This window comes from Oryctolagus cuniculus, chromosome 7 (assembly GCF_051225735.1).
Source record: "Oryctolagus cuniculus isolate XC-2025 breed Fujian yellow rabbit chromosome 7, ASM5122573v1, whole genome shotgun sequence".
NCBI lineage: Eukaryota > Metazoa > Chordata > Mammalia > Lagomorpha > Leporidae > Oryctolagus > Oryctolagus cuniculus.
The window spans coordinates 119,011,929-119,035,597 of record NC_142873.1 but is presented as its reverse complement, the minus strand read 5'-3'; the positions used below and the strand labels follow the sequence as shown (position 1 = coordinate 119,035,597).

Genomic DNA, 23,669 nt, shown 5'->3' with positions numbered 1-23,669 from the left:
CAACAGCCAGAGCTGTGTCTATCTGAAGCCAGGATCCAGGAGCCTCCTCCTGGTCTCCCATGCAGGTGCAGGGGCCCAAGCACTTGGGCCATCTTCTACTGCCTTCCCAGGCCATAGTGGAGAGCCAGATTGGAAGTGGAGAAGTCAGGGCTCGAACCGGCGCCCACATGAGATACTTGTACTGCAGGCAGCAGCTTTACTCACTATGCCACTTCTATTTTTTAATAATATCCATTGTAACAGATGAGCTTGGCTTTAAAAAAAAAATTGAGAGACAGAGAGGGAGAGAGAGCTCTCATGCCCTGGTTCACCCCTAGATGCCTGCAACAGCCCCAGCTGGGTGTCAGGAACTCAATCCGGGTCACCCCATGCCGGTGGCAGGAATCCAATCGCTTGAGCTACCACTGTCTCCTGGGGCAGCCAGAGGCGGCCGGAGCCAGGCAGTGCACGCAGGCACCCAGTGCGGGACACCAGCGTCTTCACTGCTAGGCCACACACGCGACCTGGGGTGGCTTTTTTTTTTTTTTTTTTTTTTTGACAGGCAGAGTTAGACAGTGAGAGAGAGACAGAGAGAAAGGCCTTCATTTTCTGTTGGTTCACCCCCCCAAGTGGCCACTATGGCTGGCACGTTGCAGCCAGCGCGCTGCACCGATCCAAAGCCAGGAGCCAGGTGCTTCTCCTGGTCTCCCAAGCAGGTGCAGGACCCAAGGACCTGGGCCATCCTGCACTGCACTCCTGGGCCATAGCAGAGAGCTGGACTGGAAGAGAAGCAACCGGGACAGAATCTGGTGCCCAGACCGGGGCTAGAACCCGGGGTGCCGGCGCCACAGGTGGAGGATTAGCCTATTGAGCCGCGGCGCTGGCCCATAATTCTCTTTTAAAAAGCCACCCCAGGCCGATGCCACACGGAAGAGCTACCTACCTAAGGCCACAGCCCTGACACGGGAGCCGCCGCCCAGCTGAGGAGCTTGGCTGGTTTGCATTGGGCCAACAGAGGCTCTGAGGCAGAGAAGCCCTAACCTGCGGGGTGACCCAGGGTCAGTTACCCAGGGCCAGAGCTCAACGTTTCCTTTTCTGTACTGGGGCAGTGGAGTGGAGGAGCTACACCCAGCCTGGCTGCAGAGAGAGAGTGGCCGGCCAGGAAGTCGTGTTGATGGGCGGGGCCTAAATGACTCAACCCACCCCACCCAGCCCGCCCAGTAGCCAGGACTCTAGGCATGTGAACTTTGGCTTGGATGCTCGGGTCACTCCCGCACGAGGTGTGCAGCCAAGGGGCTCGGGCAGCAGGGATGTAATGCAGCTGCAGGTGGGTCTGAGCCCGCCGATTGTCCCCAAGCAGATCCAGGGCCCGCCGAAGGCCTCTCCCTGGCTCAGGGCTTGATGGTGCCACCACCCAAGCCTCACCACCACCGTGACAGTCACCTGTCCATGTCACAGGTGAGGACACTGACGCTTGGCCAGGGCGCTGGCCTGAGGCCACCCGCTAGGAAGCAGCAGCACCAGGAGGATTTATGTGTCACTGGGAAGCTGGATGGGATTCATTCATTCATCCATTCATTTAGCATCCATTGTCCATTGTCAGTCAGTGCAAGACGCCTCTGTGAGAGCCGGCGCCTCCCCTCCTTGAGCTCCTGCTGGGTGCCCCTAGTGCTAGCTGAGCTAAGTCACCCAGTGCCCGCGGCAGCCTGGCCAGAGGGAGACTGTTGGCCTCCTTTGCCCGGAAGGGTGCTGAGCTGGGAGAAGGAAGTGACCCACAGGGCAGAGTCTGCTCCGATGACTCAGGTGTCTGATCCTCGTGTGTTCACCGGGTCTGACACCGCTGACCGACAGCTCGGCCATGCAGGGAGGGCGCAAGTGCCCCGGCGTCTGCCTGCCTCTGCATCCTGGGTAAATGCCGGCTTGCAGAGTCAGGGACGCTGGGCGGGGCCTGGCCCGAGACCCACTGTGCCTCTGGCCCCGCCTCCCTGGGCACATCCCGCCTTTCTCTGGCTTCACTCCTGCCACCTGGCATGGGCGTGGCTCTCTGCCGGCCTTCCCTGCAGCCCCCTGGGTGGGAGCAAAGGTGAGAGTGGGGATGGGATTACACAAACCCACAGCACGGCCCTGAGGTGTGGGTGGGGGGGCACACACCCTCAGCTCCTGCTCTCACCTGGCAGGTCATACCCAAGCTTCAGTGCTGAGTTTGGAATTCTCCAGGAAGTCAGTCTCCCGTGATCTGCAGGCCTCCCTCTCTCAATGGCATGACCACACTGGAGTCACCAGACTCCCAGGGGCTACATCTGGGGCCCAGGCACCCCGCAGAGTCGGTCCTGCCCATGCAGGGTGAGTGCAGGAGGCGTGGAGCCCTCGCCTGCTCTCCCACCTCACCTGCCCTCCATGCGCTGGGCTCCTAGCTCTGCCTCCCTCTCCCTACTCGGTGGGCGGACCCCCCATCAGCCCCAGGGGAACACGGAGAGACGCTTCCGGAGTCTGCGTGGTCCCTGGCCGTGGGCAGGGGCGCAAGAATCCGGCCAGCAACCAGGGCAAATTTTGTCTCAAAGGCCGCCAAACGCGACAGGAGGGGCTGCACGAGGGGCCGCCAAGTCGGCAGCCGTGATGACGGTCTCTGGCAAGGGGATCTTGAAAACGTGGGGGGAGGTGGAGGGGCCAGTCGCCGGCGCAGGGACTGCGGCGGGGGGCTGCCACGTGGCACCCACGCGGCGCGCGGACCTGGACGAATCACAAGGCCCAGGTTGCCGGGGCAGCGGCGGGCAGTGCTGGTGAGCGGCGCGGGGAGGTGGGCTCTGTGCGGAGCAGCGGGGTGCCGAGCACCAAGGGAACCTTGCGGCTGGGCCTGCCCCGACGCCATGGGCACGAATGTCGCCCCGAAGTGGTTCAGCGGGGCGCCTTTTGGCGTGCAGAGCCACAGGTGAACGCCCCCAGCCCCTCTCTGCCTGGAGGGTGGGGGTGGGGAAGGGGCGGAGCCTGGGGCAGCCACTGGGGGCAAGGGGCTGAACTTCCTTTCCCCCATTCTGCTAGCTTCCGTGCCCAGAATTCTTTTCTCACACTATATTAAGAGCACCCACTGTGTGCCAGGTTTAGGGAGGCCACGTGACCTGGCGCGCAGTAGGTCCTTCGGCTACAAAGTCATGGCTGGACTTAAACCCGGGAGTCTGGCCTCCTTTCTTCATGGAGGAGTGTGTGTGTGTGTGACCTTCTGTGTGCACGCACAGCTGGGACTCTGGGACTACAGCAGACAGCTAAAGTGTGTGCCCTGGAAATGCGCATTAGGACTATGGAGAAGCCTTCAGCCAGAGGAGGGGGCGGAGTTCAAGGCCGCTGCCACCCTGCCGCCGCCCACAGTCACTCCCCTGGGAAACCAACTCCCCCACCCCGGGGCGCTCTCACCAGGCCTGGGTCCCCCACCAGGTTCGACGTGTCCGCTGTCTACCCCAACCAGAAGAAGTACAGCACCTTCACGGAGGCCCCGTATTCTCGGCGCTACTCCGAGGAGGTGGTGAGTCGGCATAGCTCGCGCGACGCCTGCTGCATGGTCTGGCCGCGCGCCTCCGAGTCCCCTGTCCCCGGTACCAGCTTCGGTGGGGGGCGCTGGCCACGTCACCCAGGGCAGGGTTGGTATGGCTGGCACATCCTCCACCCTGCTCTGCCTTAGTCCCACATAGGACCAGGGACCTACAGCTCCAAGGAGACCTGCTTCAGCAAGAAGAAGCTGAGGAAGGAGGTGGGCACAGGCTGGGCCCGGGCCCAGGAAGCCACGCGGCTGACCCAGCTGCCCCACTTCCAGTACCAGGCCATCCTGAAAGAGAAGCAGCAGCAGGTGCGGGGGCTGGGGCCGGGCCCCCCGCCCATGTTGGCCGTCCCGGTGTCGTCCAGGCGCAGGCGGAGCTCTCCGGGTAAGGAACACGGCCGCCCCCGGGCTCCTTCCGGCCGCGTTCATCCCGTGCTCTCTTCTCCTGGTGCAGGGACAGAAGCTGGGGCCCGGCTCCTACAACATCAAAGACTTCCTGCAGCTGCTGCAGCACAAGCCGTGCAGCACGCGGGGGCTGCTGAGCTCCGGGGAGGCGCGCTTCCGGGGCTTCATTGGGGTAGGTGCAGGTGCGCTCGGCCCTCCACACTGGCTGGCAGCAGCCTCGCTCCGGCCAGCCTCCCGTCCAGGGCCCCCACAGCCCCTCGGCGTCTCAGGGAAGGCTTTTTTGCACCTGCCGTTCCCCGCCGCTCCTGCGGAGGCCGCCTGGGAAGCCTTCCTCGCCCCTCCAGGAGTGCCCGCGGGGCTCGGGTGCTCGGTGCACAGCAGCCCCGAGGGCTGGCTCATTCACGGCAGCTGCCGAGGTCCTAGCAGAGCCTGGCCCACAACAGGCAGGCCGTGGGCATTTTCAGACCGAGTGAGTGCACACAGCTGCTCCCAGACACTCTCTGTAATGCTCTGCAGCCTCTGCGGGTCAGGTCCTGGAGGTCAGAGGAGGCGAGAGCTGCCGCAGGCCCCAAAGCCCCTGCCTTCCCCCCGGGGCCTGGGCCTTCTGTGACCTCAGGGAGATCCCCCCTGCCCTGCTCGGGGACCGGCAGATGCTGTGGCAGCTTAGGCAGGGGCGACCGGGAGGCATTTAGCCAACAAGCCCTTACCTGCGCTTGGGAAGTAGTAGAGTGGGTGCCCAGCCGGGGCCTGCGGCGCCCTGGGGAGTCCTGGCCCACAGCAGCCCTGGGAGGTGGGCACCATCGCTTTGTCCACTTCACAGATGAGAAAACTGAGCATGGAGAGCGACAGCAGCCCAAGCCCACAGAGCTGGAGTCCAGGGGGTCCAGGATTTCTGTCCTTGACCTTCTGTGGGGGCAGGGTCTGACGTCTGGGCTCAGCCCTGCCCATCTCACACTGTCTGTCTCCTTCCTGTGTCCCTGGCCCCAGTGCTGCGGGGTGGGGGGTGGGGCATCTGCCTGGGGACCGTCCCCTGTTGCCCATCTTTGGGGGGTCCTTCTTGCTCTTGGGGGCCCAGTGTTAACAAAACCCCTCTCCCAAACTCCCCCACTGGCTGCCAAATCAGTCCTTGCTGCCTGGGCCCCAGCAGCTCTGGCAACATAGCAGGCGGTTAAAAATCACGTCAGCCTGAGTGTGATACTGAACATGGGAACTTGAAGCTTTCACGTTAGGAGAGAGACTACACTGGCGAAGCAGTCGGCGCTGGGCTTGGGCTGCCCTTGAACTTCAGGGCAGGGGTCACGCTCACCCCTTTGTTGCCACCCTCATTCCCCCAGTCTCCCGGCCACAGGGTGCTCCCTGCCCAGTCACCCCAGGGCCTGGGATGGGGCCCTGGACGGGTGGTTTGCCTCTCTCAGACTCAGTTTCCCGTCTGTGTGAATGTAGACAGTACTGACTTGGTCTCATGGGGCTGCCTCCAGAACCAAGGTGGTAAAGCTCTCACAACTTCCAGCACACCATTCCGGGATCCAACTTCCTGCCCTTGGAGTTTTTCTCCAGGATGGACTGGGTCACCTGGGCCATGGAGAAAATAAACAAGGCTGCTGCCTGCAGTGGCATGATTTCCCCAGCAGAGGGCCCTGCGCTGGGCCTGGCTTCCCCAGGACCAGCTTCCAGGATCCGGAGTTAGGCTGGCTGAGTCATCCGTGGAACGGCAGCGACCCCGTGTGGCCCGGAGGTGCAGCACAGCGGCAAAAACCCTGCGAAGGGTATCCAAGGAGCCCCTCTACATCCTAGTGCTAATTTCGTCTTCCCTTCTGATCTGGCATTCCAAGCCCCCGATGGTCATTCCAGCCACAGTTATTAACCTCTTCTGCTTGCGAGACTGTCAGCCACCCCACTCTGACTCATGTTGCTGCCCACTGTGAGCTGGCCACTGTGCAGGGGGCTTCACAGACATTATTCAGCTTCCTCGTTACCTCCCGGAGCAAAGTGTTACCATCCCCACATCACAGATGAGGATGTGAGGCTCACGGGGCTCGGTGTTTCTCAGCTAGGAAGCTGCAGAACCAGGATCCGAACCCAGGACCTGGGTCCTTCTGTGTCCAGCACTGTCCACAGCACAGTGTGTGCAGGGCTCTGAAGGATGGGACCGTTGAGGCCGCCACGGCAGGCATCCGTCTGGGGCCACAGGGCAAGCCCTCCCCAGGAGAGGTGACTGACGGCTGGGCTGGCTCTGCAGGATTGGTGGCTTCCCCAAGGCGAGGGGAGGGAGCACACCATGAGCGAGCCCGGGCAGCGAGCTGGGCAGGGCGGCATGGGCGTGGGTAGCAGCAGCGAGCTCAGGTTGTGCGGAATGTGGGAAGGAAGCCGTCAGATGGAACCAGCACGGGGCAGCGGGGCCCTGGGCAGGTGCTAGCAGCACCAGTGCCGTGTGTTGGGTAACCCCGGGGACCTGAAACCCTGACCCCTCTTAGAGGTGGGAGGCCCGAGTGTTTCCTCCTTGGATGCCCTCAGTCCCCTCCCCTGCCCCACAGAACTACTACCCAGGCCCTGGGAATTATGGGGAGCGAGGTAACCCCTACACGCGGCTGGAGGAGAATGCCTGGAACCGGTCCCACTCTGAGGGCCTGCTGTGCAGGATGAGCAAGAAGCCGTCCCCCCTGGCTCACCAGGTACAGCCCTCCCCTGGCCAAGCCCACCAGCCTGCCCACACCTTCCTGGAGGGAGGCCCCCAGGGCACTGGGGATTCTGAGTGACTGCCAGGGTGACGGCACTGTCACCTCTGCTGTGCCCTAGGGCAGTGGCCTAGGACCCGGCACCTACACCCTCAAGAGCAGCATCGACACCTACGTGGCTCGGTCCATCGGCACCCGCGGCCCTTATGACATCTTCTCTGGTGAACGGAGTGAGCCGCTGCCTTTCGGTCATTACTCTGTGCAGGTGCGCACCTGGAAGGCTGGCGGGGTTGGGTAGGCCTCACCAATCCATCCCAGAGACACCACACACCTGCTTACGTCTGCCCTGCAGCCAGGTGGAATTCAGCCCCTCCTGGGGTTAGAAGAGGAAACCGTAGCTGGCCACCTGGCTGGGGAGGGCAGGGCTGGGATTTGAGCCCGGGGCCTCCTGTCTCACGGCCTCTTCTCCATCACTGCACCAACATGGACTCCATAGGGGTGCACGTGGCCCGTGATGCCAGGGCTGGCCGGGTGCTGGCCGTGAGGCCTGCAGGGCTTGAGGGTGCCGGTCTGTATGGTCTGTTGATGAGGCCAAGGCTGGGAGGGGACACTGGGGTGGAGTCTCAGCTTGCCAGCTCCCCTCCCCCCGCCCTGAGCCATTGTCAGTCTGGGTGATATCTGTTTTGTGGGCTTGGACCATGGCTGCATGCGCAGTGTCCCACAGAGCAGTGCTGTGGCCCTGGAAGTCCTCTCTGGTGCCACCCAGCACGTCCAGTGCTGCCGGGGACAGGCTGACCCCAGCCTGACCTGCCAGTGGGGGTGGGGGTTGGGAGGCTGCAGTGAGTGACCCTGCGGAAGCACTGGCTTTGCTCTGACTGCTGGTGGGGGCTGAGAAAGAAGGCTCTGGAGTTTCCTGGCACAGCAGACCCCCCCACCCCCACCCCGCTGTCTTGCAGAAGAAAAAGGCTAGGGAACTGATGAGTTTCAGGAGCTTCGTGGAAGAACTGAACTCACGTCACAACAAGAATCGCGGCGTTTTCTCAAAACTTCCCCGCAACCCGGAGACACCCACGGAGAGGATCTACTGGGCCACCGTCAGCCAGTGTCCCCGGAAGCTGGTCCGCACCCCCCACCCCACCCACCTGCCTGTCTGGGAGGGCAGCTCTCCGCGGTGGGGGCTATTTTCCAGGGAGCGTACAGTCTTGGGGAGCACTGTCCTGTTTCCAGTCCCGCTCATGCCCTCACCCCTCACTTTGGGTAAGGTGTGCCCATTCCCCATGTGGCCAGCGAGGCGGCTGTGAGGACAGATGAGGCCGCATGCCCAGAGCCTACAGTGCGGCTCCTGGCACCCAGGAAGTGACCAGTCAGTGCCCGTCTCCACCCAGCCCTCAGAGCCCTGGAGGAAGAGCAGGGGAGACTGAGGCAGGGCAGAGGGTGACCAGGGGGTCCACCCTCCACAGGGTCTGCCCGCCTGCTCCTCAGAGGGCAGCGGGCAGCTGTGCCTCTCTGGGCGTGCAGAGCGCAGCCCGGGCTCTGAGCAGGCTCCTCCCTCTCCCCCAAGCATGTCTGTGTGCAGTGTCGGGGAAGGAGTTAGGGTGGTATGGCGGGGAGGGCATGTCACTTCCCCAAGACCTACTGGGCACTTTCCAGTCCCCATGGAAGGGGTCATCTTTTACATTTCACAAGAGGATACTGAGGCCCAATCTGGGGAGGGGTCTACTCGGTTACCCCCCATAAGAGCAAGGAGGGCAGGGGGTGACCCAGCCCGTGTGGCACAGGCCGGCATGGCCTCCACTGTCCAGGCTGTGGCCCAGAGCCTCTCACTGCACCTGCCAGACCGTGAGGGCCCTGAGAGCCTGGCTTATAGGCGGAGGTTGGAGGAGGGCCCCCTCGGACCCCCTTGTGGGGCCTGGCTGGGTCCCTCCACCATCCCCGGCTCAAGGATTGCTGGGTGCCGAGAACCCTCACCCGCCAGGCCCTCTAGCTCTGCCTTCCTTCTTGGCTCCCAGGCCACGTCTGGCCCTGGCTCGTGGCTTCCGCAGGAGAAGAAGTGCCAGTACGCCAGCCTGCCCCCCTTCCTCCTGGCCTCCAAGCGGACCAGCATCAAGACCTACCAGGTGCTTGGGGCGGCTGGGAGGGCGAGGGTGGGGAGGGGCGGGGAGCGCTCAGACCTGTCTTGGGCCCTGAGTCCCAAGGGACTGGCCCCCATGGCCACCGCCTTGTTCCTCTAAGGCACGCATCCTCACACTGAGTGGGGTGCCAGGGTCACTGCAGGGCGGGTGAGAGCACAGCCTGCCGGACCCCTGGACCCTGTGCGGGGCCTCAGCTTCGGGAGCCCGGGGCGGGGGGGTGCTGGGAGTCTGCGGACGAAGACGCTGCTCCAGAACCCATGCTCCCATCTCCCCCAGGGAATTCCGATTTCTCTGTTTTGAGGCCTCGGGAGCAGCTGTCACTCTGGCTGGGCAAGGCCCCTTCTGCCTTCTTCCCCTCCCACTCTCTCCGCCTCCACAGAGGCAGCCATCCCCACGCAGGTGACCTAGCTCTCAATTTCTCAGTCTTGTGATGCAAGTCAGCCCCTGGGCTCTGGGACCTTGGCTCCTTAGTTTACACAGGGCCCTTGAGCATTGACCTTGTTGAGCAGAGCTATGGAGGGAGAGACAGAGATCTTCCACCCCCTGGTCTCTCCCCAAATGGCTGCTATGGCTAGGGTTAGGCCAGGTGGAAGCCAGGAGCTCTGGTCTTCCATCCAGGTTTCCTGTGTGAGTGGCAGGGGCCTAAGCACTTGGGCCGTCTTCTGCTTTCCCAGGTGCATTAGCAGGGAGCTGGATTGGAAGTGGAGCAGCCGGGACTCGAACTGGCGCCCCTATGGGATGCCGGCATTGCAGGTGGCATCGTAACCTGCTGAGCCACAACACCTGTCCCTGGTGTCTAATGATCAGACAGAAAGGTGCACAGAGAGAGCAGCTCCATGGATTAGTACAAAGTGGCTTCACCGGCGTGCCCCCTGCCCCCACACCCCAGGAGCCCCCATCAGGGAGCCCCCATGCTAGTTCCCAGTGGCACTGACTGGTGTTGCCTGCTCAGACAGCTTTCTATGTTGAAGGTCTCCCCTGTCACCCTGGGTACTCTGGTGTGTACCTTACCTACCTCCCCGATCTGCTCCTCCCACCATCCCCTCCGGCACCTGCCTCTGAGCGCTCCCTCGTTGAAGGGGAGCCTGCCAGCTCCCCCAGCTCCTTAGCTCCCCCAGCGCCGGCCCGTCCCCAGTGTGCCTGCCCCGCTAGGCGAGTGCTCTGCTGACCAGCTGTCCAGGCCCGCAGTCCGACTTCCCTTCCTGTCCTCCAGCCTGCAGCCTGGCAAGGCTGTGGTGGGGGCCGGGGGCGGCGCTTCACACAGGGACCCCGAGTAAGATGTTGAGAGAGAGCCAAGTGAGCATGTTGTTTCCACAGGCCCAGCCATCCCCAGGAGGAAGGGCTGATGGGAGGGCTGGGGTCCAGGAAGGCCCTGTGCTCATCCGTCCAGCCCAGGAGCCTGTTCCCCGCCCCCCTACCACAGGCCTCCCCCACACCAGTCACAGTCCCGACCCACACCCCCCGACAGGCCTCCCCCACACCAGTCACAGTGGATCAACATCCCACCGACCACAGTTAGCTAATTATGTCTACAACTGCTCCATTTCCAAATCTGGTCACATTCTGAGGTTCCAGGTTAGAGACCTCACCATCAACACATCACTGACAGATGGAGGAGGGAGGAGTGCGGGGGGTGGCCGGCGGTCATGGCCTCTGCTAGGCTGGCTCATGTCCTTCCTGCCGTTCTCTCCTGGTGCAGAACCCCGTAGGTGTGGGCCGCTACTTAAACACCAGGCTGATGGAGACCAAGGATAGACGGAAGCGATACCGGTCCCTGTACCTGGGAGTTTCCAAGCGCTACCTCTCGGACCCAGCCCGGGACACCCTCATGCAGTGAGTGCCGCTGGAGCCCCGGGAGAGGAGCTTGCTCTGGGGCGGGCTGGGGTTGCCCAGGCTGGACCCCCTGGGGAGCACAGCTGCCGCTGGCTAATGCCAGCCAAACGGCAGAGATGTCCAAGCTCAGAGCCTGGTTCTGCCACTGGCAGGCTGTGTGAGTTGGGGGAGCTGCCGAAGCTCTCTGAGCCCATTCCCTTCCCCTGTCAAAGCACAGATGGCTGAGGAGACGCAAATGAGATGATCTAAGCTCTTAGCAAGGAAGAGGCTCTCAATCAGCATCAGCCCTCCCCCCACAGCCCACGGAGGCTGGGCCCTGCCCTGAGTGGCCTAGCCACCGAGAATCTGTCTGGTGGTGGGGTTGGAGGAGGCTGTTGTGAAGCCTGAGAAAGAAAAGGCGAGGAAATGCAGGGGCAAACTCCGCGGCAGCTTGCAAGTGTTGGCTGCTGCCGTGTTTTATGGTCCCAAGAGGCTGTCAGTGGCAACCTACTTGCAACTTCAAAATGTTAGTGTGAATAAACATGCACTTTAGGATTGAGCTTTTTGTTTTTTGCACATTATGGTGAGATCAAGAGGACTGCATTCAGGGGAAGCCAGCTTTGAAATGTGATTTTTTTGGGGGCTGGTGCCGTGGCTCACTAGGCTAATCCTCCGCCTTATGGTGCCGGCACACCGGGTTCTAGTCCTGGTCGGGGCGCCGGATTCTGTCCCAGTTGCCCCTCTTCCAGGCCAGCTCTCTGCTATGGCCCGGGAGTGCAGTAGAGGATGGCCCAAGTACTTGGGCCCTGCACCCCATGGGAGACCAGAAGCACCTGGCTCCTGCCTTCGGATCAGCATGGTGCGCCGGCTGCAGCATGCCGGCCACAGCGGCCATTGGAGGGTGAACCAACGGCAAAAGGAAGACCTTTCTCTCTGTCTCTCTCTCTCACTGTTCACTCTGCCTGTCAAAAAAAAAAATGTGATTTAAAAAAAATTATTTATTTGAAAGAGTTACACAGAAGGGGAGGGAAGGGGGAGGGAAAGGTGGCGGAGGGGGAGGGGGTGTCTTCCATCTGCTGGATCACTCCCCAGTTGGCTGGGCTGATCCGAAGCTAGGAGCCAGGAGCTTCTTGCAGGTCTCCCACGTGGGTGCAGGGACCCAAGGACTTGGGCCATCTTGTACTGCTTTCCCAGGCCATAGCAGAGAGCTGGACCAGAGGTGGAGCAGCTGGGACACGACCTGGCATCCATATGGGATGTCAGCACTGCAGGTGGCAGCTTTACCGACTATGCCACAGTGCCAGCCCTGGAATTTTTAAAATGCATTTTTCCCCATCAACGTCATCCCATGTCTTCATCCTTTTTGATTTAGCTCCCTTGTGGTGGTGGATTCCTGAGACAGGGCAGTGGAGGGTAAGATTCTGGATAGACTGCATGCCTCAAGAGGTGTTTGCATTTTTCCTGCCTGCACTTCTGATCGATAGTTTAGCTGGGAATAAAAGTTGGCCAGAACTCATTGTCCTCAGGAGGAGCTTTGTGGGCCTCCCTCTCCTTCGTCCTGGCCTCTGGCCTGCGTGTCGAGGGGCCTGATGCGTTCTGGTTTCCTGTCTTCTGCACAAGACCTGCGTTTTCCATTTTTAGAAGCTTTCAGGGCCTTTTCTCTGTTCCTTGTAGTCTGAGATTCCATGACGAGGGCCTCAGCATGGTTTTTCCATCTGGAAAGTCAGCAGGGGCAGGCCTTTGGTGCAGCAAGTAATACTTCTTGGGGTGCACGCAGCTCACCTGGGAGTCCCTGGGCTCAAATCCCAGCTCTACTGCTAATTCCAGCTCCCTGCTAATGCACACCCAGGGGCAGCAGGTGGTGGCCCCAGTACTTGGGTCCCTACCACCCGTGTAGGAGAGCTGGATGGAGTCCCAGGCTCCTGGCTTTAGCCTGGCGTAGCCTCAGTTGTTGGGGAGAGGGCACATTTGGGGAGTGAACCAGCAGTTGAAGATCTCTTTCTCTTTGTTTTTCTCTCTGCCTTTCAAACATATAAATAAGAATTTTAAAACAACAGCCACACAGATCTGAGCACGCTCTGTCTCGGGGGAAATTTGTTGTTTTGAGTGTTTGTCTTTGCTGCCTTCCTGCCCTCTGCTTCCTCTCTCCTCTCTTTCGGGAATGTCTTTAGACGGATGTTAGCAGCCCCGGTTTGCTTCTCTTGTCTTTTTCTCCCCCTTTTTCTTATTTTCTGATACAATTTCCTTGTCTTTGTCTTCCAGCCCTACTGCTGCTTTTGAATATTTTGGCTGTCATATTTTGCAGTTCCCAAGAGCTGCGTTTCGCTCCTTTGAACATTCTTTGCGTAGCTCCGAATTCTGTGCCATGTGTGTTGCGAGCGCTTTTGTCCGAGGATCTTAGCTACACGGTCCCTGAAGTTATTTGCTCCCCGCGTTGTCTCCAGTTCTTCTGCGTTTCTTTTCTTCTGTCTTTCCTCACATTGAAGAGGAAGGCACTGGAAAATGCTGCGTCTGGGTAGGGCCTGTGCATGGTGGCTTCCCTGGGCACCTGCCCTTCTCTTGAGAGACGCTCAGTGCCAGTGTTTCCAGGAGGTTCTCTGGGAGCAATTGGCCTCTCTAGAGAGAACCTCCGTCCCCGATGGGGGTGGGGGTGGCTGCTGGTGTTCAAGGAAGGAGAAGAGGACGTGGCCTTCCTCCTAGCCCGCAGTGGTCACACTGTGGCCATGGGCTGTGCCTGGTCTCATGGGACTGGGACTGCTCCACACACCCCACCTCCCTGTCTCCAGCTGGCCTTGAGCAGCTGAAAGTCAGGTCCAGCTGGCCTCCTGCTTTCAGTGCGTGGTCTCCTGCCTGCTTTTTGAGATACGGTGCTGGTGTCGCCAGTTGCTGGGCCTTCCTGGGGTTTGCAGCGGGAAGTGGCAGGTTTTCCCCGCAGGCAGCTTGCTCTCCAGCCTCCTCCCCGCACTTTCGTCCCCACGCGCATTAGCGTCCTTGTCCCCCGATGCCTCCTCTGCCCTCGCTGTTTCCTTATGTGTCTCCGGGCAGGCTGGCTGCAGAGCGAGGGGAGAGCCATGCCTGCAGCCACTGCTCTGAGCAGCAGCAGGGCCTGAGGGACACTTCTGGTGTGCACTGCCTTTTCCACCCCTTCCTGGCCAAGGCGCGTGGCCGCCTTCCACGTGCAGAGGGGAAGTGAGAGGAGCAACTCACCCGTTGCTCCACTGCTGAGCTGCAGAGTCAGGGTGGGATCCAGTCCTCCCTTCCAGGGCCATGTCCCTCCCACACGGTCCATCAGCACCTGTCTCCCTCCCACCCCTGGTGCCCCCTGCAGCACTCGGGCGTGTGGGAGCCACAGGATTTCCCATGTGACCAGGCTTGTGATTTCCAGCTCACCCCTATGCTGTGTGACCTGGGCCAAGTCACCGAGAGACAGACTCTTCTCATCTGAGAAATGAGGCCAAGCGGGCATGATGACTGCAGGGGTCGGCCCCGTGGACGCCTCCACCCGTGGGTGCTGTCCTGTGGTCTGCAGGTGCCAGCTCCCTCTTCCCTGGCGTCCGCCTGGGCCATGGTGGAATTCGGTGTTTTGTTTATTCATACTGGGGGTGCATTCTTTGTAGAGGCTTAAAGTGTGCAGCTCCCGGGCAAAGCAGGTGTAGGGGCAGATGTTGCCCTCGTCAAAGACCCAAGGAAAAGCCTGTCTCAGAGTGGAGCCATCGATAGAGGAGGGGGAACAGTCCTAGAGGGCGTGGGGACTGCGACAGAGGAGACCAGGACCCTGGGTGCAGAGTCCTCTCACCATGATTGCCTGCGTCACTGGCATCACCCCGCGTTGCTTTGGAGGTTCTAGCAAATGCAGTAAGACAAGAAAAATAAGCGAGACTGTAAATATTGCTAAGGAGGGCAAAGTCAGCATGATTTCTAACCACATATGTGTTCACTAAAAAGTCCAGGAGTTGATTTTAAAGTTGTGACGCTAAGAAGACAAATGTGGTACAGTACGTAAATGAGTATTTGCCTCTTATACTATATTCATAGCACAGAAAGCTCCATTGAGATAAAGAGAGCCTATTATTTTTTTTTAAAAAGTGCTCTGGGGCTAGCATTGTGGCACAGAGGGTTAAGCTGCTGCTTGGGACACCAGGATCCCACATCAGAGCACCGGTTCAAGTCCCAGCTCCCTGCTAATGCGCCTGGGAGCCAGCAGAGGGTGCACTGGATGTTGAAGCTATTTAGGGAATGAACCAAAGGATGGAAGATCTCCCCCCACCAACTCTGCCTTTCAAGTAAATACAATAAGTCTTTTAAAAATTTGTCTAGTATCACGTTAAAAAATAAACACATCTGCAGTCTAAATCAAAGACAGTCAGTTGTGTTTTGAGCTTCTCTTCTGAAACAACCAAAAATACTGTGTCTAGAATCCTCATGAACAAGAAGGGAGACTGTAGAATCTAAACTAGCATTCATGGGCAAGGCAAATGAGAGTTCACAAGGATTCAGGGTACACACTAATGTGCCTTTTCAGAAAATATTACTGGAGAATACATCCAGTCAAATGAAAAGTGAATTAACATGGAGAGCTCAAGAAAGGGGGAATACATAATATATACAAATACAGAAACTTGGGCTGGTGTTGTTGTAGTTTAAGAAACTGCTTGTGACACTGGCATCCCATATGGGTGTGCTGGTTCTAGTCCCAGCTGCTCCATTTCTGATCCAGCTCCCTGCTAATGCATTTGGAAGGCAGTGGATGATGAACCAAGTACTTAGGTGCCTGCCACCCAAGTGGGAGACCTGGATGGAGTTCTTGGCTCCTGGCCTGGCCCAGACACAGCTCTTGTGGCCATTTGGGGAGTGAACTAGTGGGTGGAAGATCTCTCTCTTCCCCTCTCTCCCTCTCTGATGCTCTGCCTTATATTTCAATTTATTTTATTTTATTTTAAACATTTATTGTATTTATTTGAAAGGCAGAGTTACAGGGAGAGAAAGCAGGGAGACAGAGAGAGGAAGAGGGAGAGATAGAGAGATCTTCCATCTGCTGGTTCACTCCCCAAATGGCTGCAACCATCAGGGTTGGATCAGGCCAAAGTCAGGAGTCAGTAGCTTCTTACAGGTCTCCTAAACACTTGGGCCATCTTCCACTGCTTTCCCAGGCACATTAGCAGGGAGCTGGATTAGAAGTGGAGCAGCTGGGATTCGAACTGATGCCCATATGGGGTGCAGCTCTGCCCAACACTCTGCCTTTTAAATAAACAAATAAATAAATCTTTAAAAATACATAGAAATGCAAAGAGTGATTGTCAATGCAGTCTTCCCCACGTGGCTTCCCCTTTCATGTGGATTAGGGAGGCTTGGCGAGGTGGGGTACAGAGAATCGCCACGTCCTGCAGCCAGACAGAGCGGCGCACGGAGCAGAAACGCATGGCTGGGACTCGGTCTGTGCTCCAGGTTGGCCCCTTGGCCGGGTTGGGAAGAGGGCACAGGTGACCCAACACACGCCTTCCGCCTGTGCTTTGTCTTCAGTCGGGGCCGGGCAGGGCCCGTGTGGGAGCTACGCGAAGCCTGCCCTGGACTGTGCGGGTACAGCTAACCTTCCTCACCCTCACTGCCAAGCCTTATCTGCTTCTTCCCGAAAGCCGCGGGGCCTGGGGTCTAACTCTTGTGTGGGAGAAGAAGTCTTTTGGTTTTCGTTCTTTCCAGCGGTGGATGTGATAGGTGCTTCGCTCCAGCATGTGGCAGACTGGCCAGTGGGCCTGACTGGCCACCTGGCTCCCTGTCTGGGTCTCTTGGATCTTGCAGGCAGATCACTTTAACAGCAGCGGGTCACCTGCTGGCCATGTGGGCCTGCGGGCTCCATTGCAGCCCGGCCAGCTGTTCTGTTCTTGAACGTCTTCCCCCTGGAAATCTCCTATTCGTCCTTAACAGCTCTGCACAAATAGGCATTCTGAGCCTTCCCAACCGTGTCTTTTCATTCCCAGCATGTTGTGCATTCCCAGGTTGGAGCACTTTCCCTGGGATATTACAACTCCTCGCTCTTAGGCCCCTAGTCCTGCTGAACAGAGCCTTCCTGTCCTCCACCTGTGTCCATGCGGACGGAGCGCGCGACCACTTGTTAAATGACGCAAAAATGTGGCCGGCGCCGTGGCTCACTTGGTTAATCTTCCACCTGCGGCACTGGCATCCCATATGGACGCCGGGTTCTAGTCCCAGTTGCTCCTCTTCCAGGCCAGCTCTCTGCTGTGGCCCGGGAGGGCAGTGGAGGATGGCCCAAGTGCTTGGGTCCTGCACCCGCATGGGAGACCAGGATGAAGCACTTGGCTCCTGGCTTCAGATCGCCACAGCGCCGGTCGTAGCGGCCATTTGGGGAGTGAACCAACGGAAGGAAGATCTTTCTGTCTTTTTCTCACTGTCTATAACTCTACCTGTCAAAAAAAAAAAAAAAAAAAAAAAAAGACGCAAAAGCACATGCATTGGTGGAAAGGGCCATGTCTGGCTGATGCCGCGGAAGAACCAAAAGCAAAACATTCAGTTTGATTCGGCAGAAGTTTATTTTCCCTTTTTCGCTTTCTGTTTTTGCCTGCCATTTTGTTATGAAACTTTCGAGACATACAGCAAAGTTGAAAAAGTTTACAGTGTACACCTGTATCCTGCCAGTGTAGGTCATGCTTCCTGGTTTACTCTGGGTGTTTTATGACCTACCTTTCTACCTACCCATCTGCCTATCTGCCTATTAATCATCTTTTATTTTTGATAGATTTCAGAGGAAATGGTGGATACCAGTGACTTCAGCCTGTAAACTTTTTTTTTTTTTTTTAGATTTACAACTAAAGTATTCCTTGTCCAGAAACCTGAGGTGGAGATCTGAGATACCATTCTCAGAAATGATAATAGGTTTCTCCTGTGCATGGAGCGTGTTTTCCACGCACTCAGTCACTTTGTGTGTGTCTGACTGTGGGTGATAGCTTTGAAGGATGGGTGTCACCCTCAATGTTTTCAGTGGAGAAGATGGAAGTTTGGAGACTGAACGTGATTTCCCCAGAGTCACTGTCAGCGAATGGCCCAGTGCATGCACCCCTCACCAAGGGGCTGAGCGCGGATCACAGGCCAGGCCCCCTGCTGGCTCCTGGGGGTGGCAGAGGACAGGACAGCACTGCCCCTGGTGGCTCCCAGCTTCCCGGGGCAGGCTCTCACTCACTCCCGCAGTTACAGGGCGGCTCGAGAGCAGGCAGGGGGCTGCCAGGGACCCAGGCCTCCTGTCCCATGCCACAGTGCTTTACAGGAGCTTTCTGGGAGATGGGGCTTGGAGGGAAGGCCGAGGCAGAGCTGGCCTTCGGCACCCCCATCTCCCTGTTCTCTCCCCATCTGCTCTCGCGTGACTTTCCTTTACCTGTGTGCGTGCCGCTCTGGTGAGATCTGGAAGTCCGGGTAAGAAAGAGGGGCTCCTAGGAACCTCAGCACAAGGAGTCCCCCTCCTCCCCCTCTTCCTCTTCCTCCTCCTCCACCCAGCCCCGCCCTCTACGCATTTCCTATGCAGCACATCAGGCTGCTATTGCCATAGTAACAGCATGGCACCCAGTGGGGACAGAGGCCATATTTCTGTTTTTCCTCCCTTTCTTCTCCCTGAATTTTTGATGGGGGAGGGGACTGGAGCGCACTCCTGGGCTGACAGGTGTGAGGTGGTGGAGCATGCCTGGCCCGTGGCCTGGAGGGGTGGGCAGGGCTCCCCCAACCCCGCACAGGGAGAAATGTTGATCTTGGATGGGGCAGGCTGGTAGGGGAGACAAAAATGTTGCTGGAAGCCAGGGGTCCTGCTCTCAGAAGGTCACAGGCCTTGGGGCAGCGGGAAGGGGGGGTGCGGAGCAGTGTGAGGTACACAATAGAAGGCCCAGTGGAGAGAGGGACATCCCAGGTGGACAGCATGGGAGAGGAGGCATGGACCAGCGTGTCCTGCTCAGGGGTGGCCAAGTGCGGTGCAGAGAAAGGTGTGGCAGAAGTGAACAGCATGTGTCGGGGTGTTGATGGGGCAGGCTCTATGTAGCAGCAAGGCCTTTTCCTGGCAGCTGGAAAGCTGCCTTCCTTGTACACCCGGGAGGGAATCCCTGGGAAGAGCCACTCGGGTGGTGTCCCATTAGGATGGGACTCAGCTTTGCCCCTCGTGTCTCGGTCCCAGTTGCTTGGTTCAGGAACCCTCGGGGTTACGAAACCCTAAGAAAGTGAGCCTGGGGTTGGCGAGAGGGAGACTTGTGGCATCGGCGAGTCGCCTGACCTCCCTCAGGCACACCTTCCTCCCTAAATGACCTCAGCATGGACACAGCCAGGGTCCCAGTAGGCAGTCTGGACTCTTCCCCGTTCAGGACAGTCAGGTCTGCTCCATGGCCTCATTCAGATCAGCTTGGACATCTCAGTGGGCCATGGCCGGTTGGAGGCTCGGACAAGTTCATGGGCATCAGGAGAAGATACAGGTGCACCTGTTGACTCCTAGCTGCATGACCCTGTACAATGAAGCAAGACTCCGTGCTGGGGTGGGAACGATGAATCTGTCTCACAGGGCAGGGTCTGTTGGGAAGAGAGAGTCGCCTCCCTCCCCTGTCCCCTGGCCAGCAAGCCTCAGCAGGGCCCTGCAGCTTGCAGGAGGAGCGGCTCTCTGAGGCCCGGTGTTCCTGCCAGATGGTGGTGTGTTCTGCATTCCTGGTGCACTCCCACTGTTGGCCAGTAGTGGCCGCTTGTCTCGGTGACAGCTCCCAAACTCTCCTGCAGGTTGTCCTTGCCTCCTAGGAGGGCAAGAATCCCTAATTCAATTCGAGATGCATTGACTGTCAACCACATGTAAGATGCTTTCTGGGACCGTGTCGAAGGTGGGAGGGGGACAGCCTTTCGGTCCCAGGCCTGCACAAATGATTTCATCTTTTCCTGACTTGGAGGCTACACCTGTTCCAGATGCTTGCGTTCCAGGCCCTGTCTGGGTTTCCAGGGTGCAGACTCCCGAGGAGAGTTTGCACAGGAGTGTGATGAGGAGGTGCTGTGTGAGGTCAAAGGGCAGAAGGGCTACACCCAGTTTGGAGACTTGGGAAGACTGCTTGGAAGAAGCTGCATCTGAGCCGGCTCTCAGACGTGGAGCTGGGCTCAGAAAGGCGATCGGGCCAGGCGCTGTCCTGTGCTCTGTTTGGACAGTATCTCCTCTGGGCCTCCCGAGGCCCTTGGAGGTAGATACCATCTCTGTTATCCAGATGAGGTCGCGGTAGCTTTGCCAGGGCCACAGTGAGTCCCTGACTCTGTCAGCTTTTGTTACAGCCCACCAGTGGCTGCCAGCAAAGCCTTCGGTCATTGTCAGTGTGCGGGTGGTCCTGGGTGGAACAGTTAGACCGGCTCCCGCCCCGCGGCAGTGGGGCCCAGGGTTGTTTGCACGAGGAGGCTGGGTTTGAACGAGCACATGCACAAGGCCTTTTGCAGCCCTGGCTCGGAATGCCATGCCATTCTAGCACCTTCTGTCGGCCACAGCAAGTGACAAGGCCAGCCCAGGTTCCAGGGAAAGGGAGTAGCTGCGGAGTCCCCTTGCACGGGATCTCGACACAGGGCCGTGAGCCGCGCGGGCCGCTCCGCCTCCGTCTGCAGCAGCGGTTGGCTGGCTCCGAGCTGCGCTCTTCCACAAAGGTTCACTTGTTCCAGGGAAGAGGACAAAGTTTTAGGACACAGGGAAGGACATTGGCCAAAGAAAGGAAGCAAAAAAGCTGGAGCCGTGTCAGCAAACGGCTCGGGGTTCACTTTGAGTGACGCGTAGGCGTGGAGCGGGTCAAGGGGAAGAGCGGAGAATGTGTGGGCGGAGGTTGGCCAGAGCCGCGCTTGCCTTGGGACACCAAGCTGAGCTGCAGGTAAGAAGCCAGAGGAGTGTTTTCAAAGTCAGACATACGGAACTTACATGCAACAGAGTTCATCCTTTTTCAGCATGGTAGTTTTGGCAAACGCATGTGGCTGTGTTATCTCTGCCGGCGAGACAGCGACGACCACCACCCCTCAGAACTGCTGTCGCCTGCAGGCAGGGCGCCCCCCCCCCCGCGCCCCACCTTTGTCCTTTCCAGGGGCCATGTAAGTGGAATGGTCCCCGTGTGGCGCTCTGTGGCTGGGGCTTCCATTTTGCACAGCGCTGCCTGAGATTCCTCCCCGCTGCACGCTTCCTAGTGCCCTTCCCACGGGTGTGCCGTCGTTTATCTGTCCCCACGTTGGGGACATTGGGACTGTTTCTAGTTAGGGCTACTTTTATTAACACAGCTATCAATATTGATCTATGTTTTCATTTCTCTTGGGTAGGATTCCTAGGCTGATTGGTAAGAGTGGGTGTAACTTGATAAGAAACTGCCAACTGATTTTGAAACAGCTGCACTCTCTCTCTTATTTTTTTTTTAAGATTTATTTATATATTTGAAAGGCAGAAATAGGCATAGAAAGAGAGAGAGAGAGTGAGATCTTCCATCCTCTGGTTCACTCCCCAAATGGCCACAATGGCCAGGGCTGGGCCAAACTGACGCCAGGAGCCAGGAGCCAGGAGCTCCCTCTGTATCCCACTTAGCTGCAGGGGCCATCCTGTGCTGCTTTCCCAGGCACATTAGTTGAGAGCTGGATCAGAAGCGGAGCAACCAGGACTCCAACTGGTGCCCATACGGGATACCGGTTTTGCAGGCGGTGGCATAACTCCCTGTACCACAGTGCCAGCCCCACCCTCTGCACTCTTGTTGGTCTATTTCCACCAGCAAGGTAGGGGGGTTTAATTGCTCTGTGTGCTTGTCAGGATTTGGTGTTGCCAGTTTCTTTGGTTTTTGGTTTAGCCTTTTTTTTTCTGATTTATTTGGAAGGCACGCATTTCACGATGGTTTGCATTTGCATTCCTCTGATGAGATGTCAAGCAGTTTTTCATGTCTTTGTATCTCTTGTTTGGCAAAGTGTTTTTAAATTATTGTACAGTTTGAAAACACGGTTTGCTTGTTTTCTTGGATTAAGTTTTGAAAGGTCTCTGTAAGCTCTAGGCCTGAGTCCCTTATCAGTTTTGTGTTTTGTAAAGATTTTTCTCCCAGATATGTAGAGGGATTCCGATGGAAAGTAATTCTTGTGTTTTAAAAACTTACTCTGTGGCCTTGTGGGGTAGGCAGGGATGCAGGCAGGAGGTGATTTTGGTGGCTAGATGGGAGCTGAGGCTCTGGGCCAGGCCAGGGCAGCAGGGATGGGACGAGAGGAGTCAGGGGCAGGGTGACCCACTGGACGGCAGCAAAGGCCCCTTTTATCCTGGTGAGCTCTCCCTCACTCTCACCCTCCTTCCTTGGACCACTATTTGTGGAGCACCTGCTAAACCCCACATCAGGGCCCAGGTGCGGGAAAACACCAGTGAGGAAATCCACACAGAGCCCACCCCTGGGTGGACAAGAGACAGGCCATCAGCAAGTGTAGAGGTGTGGGGCATAATGGCCGCCCCTAGCAAGGGCTTCCTACGGGAATGCCAGTCCTCAGGGCCCCACTCCCAGGAATCAGAGCAGCGCGAGGAACGCAGGGCTGAAGTCAAGGCCTCTGCTCAGAACACTGGCCTTGGCTCTGGCCTTCAGGGTGACCTCAGGCAAGTTCCCTCCTCTCTGGCCCTCAGGCTCCCTCTGAAGGTTGGGCTGGATGACCTTTCAGGCTCTATGACATTTTACTTGCATTTTTTTTTTAAAGATTTATTTATTTGGGGCCTGTGCTGTGGTGTAATAGGTTAAGCCTCTGACTGGGGAGCTGGAATCCCATATGGGTGCCAGTTGATGTCCCAATGGCTCCTCCTCTGATCCAGCTCCCTGCTATGGCCTGGGAAAGCAGTAGAAGATGGCCCAAGTGGCTGTTTAACCTGCTGAGCCCTGCGCTGGCCCCTGCCTGAAGTTCTTACAGAGCCAGTGGGGTGCTCTGCTGAGCTGACCTAGCTGCAGAGGAGCGAGAGATCTGCTTACAATCAGGTCGTTTTATTGTGAAGGATTGGAGGTCATCAATTTTGACCTTTGGGCCGGCACTGTGGCTCACTAGGCTAATCCTCCGCCTTGCGGCGCCGGCACACCGGGTTCTAGTCCCGGTCGGAGCGCCGGATTCTGTCCCGGTTGCCCCTCTTCCAGGCCAGCTCTCTGCTGCGGCCCGGGAGGGCAGTGGAGGATGGCCCAAGTGCTTGGGCCCTGCACCCCATGGGAGACCAGGAGAAGCACCTGGCTCCTGGCTTTGGATCGGCGCAGTGCGCTGGCCAGCGCGCCAGAGGCGGCCATTGCAGGGTGAACCACCGGCAAAGGAAGACCTTTCTCTCTGTCTCTCTCTCTCACTGTTCACTCTGCCTGTCAAAAAAAAAATTAAAAAAAAAAAACATAAAAATTTTTTGACCTTTGACCCACTGTAGGGACTCCCCACAACCAGTAGGTACTTATTCATCCCCTGTGGGTGCCCTCCAGGGCTGGAGAGCCCACTCCCTTCTAAGGGACCACTCCCATTTTTCTCTCTCTCTATTTTTAAAGGGAAAGGATCACACCTGTTACCAAAGGGAAGTGCCCTCCAGTTGTGGATCACAGCTCAGATCCGACTCCGTAAAGCCACGTGTGGGAGACCGTCTGCGCTGACCGCGGGGCCCGGGCCAGAGACAAAGATGGCAGTGGGAGGGTGGGAGTGGGAGTGGGGGCCCGTGGAGAAAGGACCTGTGGGAACGTGGGGGACTGGAAGGAAGAAGTGGGGCGGGACCGCTTTGGGGAACCACAGACCTGAGGTTGCAATGTCTGTGCAGACAGCTGGGACTGGATATCTTTTGTTACAAGAGATCCATTATCCTGAGAATGCAAATCAGCCTGCGACAGGACACAGGGAGCCAGGCAGCCCAGGGAGTGCAGCCCAGGGAGTGCAGGTGGAAAGCAGTTAGCTCCCTGGGAGCCCCTTCTCCTGCAAAGCCAGCGTGCTGGGCTCCTTATTCATTACATTCCAACAGGAGGGGCGGGGGGGTGGGTAGAGCGTCTATCACGTGGAGCTCTGGGATGCCGCGTCTCCATCCCCGGGTGCCTCCAGGAGCTCAGCAGAACGTGGCACCAGGAAGACTGGAAGAGACTGCTGGCTCCCTTGGGAACGGCGGGCTCCACCCCCAGAGTCAGCCCTCTGGGG

General features: G+C 58.3%; 1 protein-coding gene across 1 annotated transcript; it reads left to right on the top strand.

Moving 5' to 3' along the window:
- The first annotated feature begins 1,508 nt into the window (after nt 1-1,508).
- Nucleotides 1,509-23,172, top strand: CIMAP2 (ciliary microtubule associated protein 2). The gene is made up of 9 exons (XM_070078454.2): nt 1,509-3,496; nt 3,653-3,817; nt 3,963-4,085; nt 6,448-6,585; nt 6,710-6,853; nt 7,545-7,706; nt 8,598-8,705; nt 10,420-10,553; nt 23,039-23,172. The coding sequence occupies exons 1-9, from the start codon at nt 3,260-3,262 to the stop codon at nt 23,109-23,111; spliced, it is 1,284 nt and encodes a 427-aa protein (XP_069934555.2). The 5' UTR covers nt 1,509-3,259; the 3' UTR covers nt 23,112-23,172.
- The last annotated feature ends 497 nt before the right edge of the window (nt 23,173-23,669 follow it).

Excerpts from the sequence above, each read along its gene's own strand:
- CIMAP2 (XM_070078454.2), top strand. The coding sequence starts at position 3,260 with ATGCGCATTAGGACTATGGAGAAGCCTTCAGCCAGAGGAGGGGGCGGA. Across the intron at positions 6,586-6,709 it reads CGTCCCCCCTGGCTCACCAG|GGCAGTGGCCTAGGACCCGG; the intron begins GTACAGCCCTCC and ends GCTGTGCCCTAG. Across the intron at positions 7,707-8,597 it reads GCCAGTGTCCCCGGAAGCTG|GCCACGTCTGGCCCTGGCTC; the intron begins GTCCGCACCCCC and ends CTTGGCTCCCAG.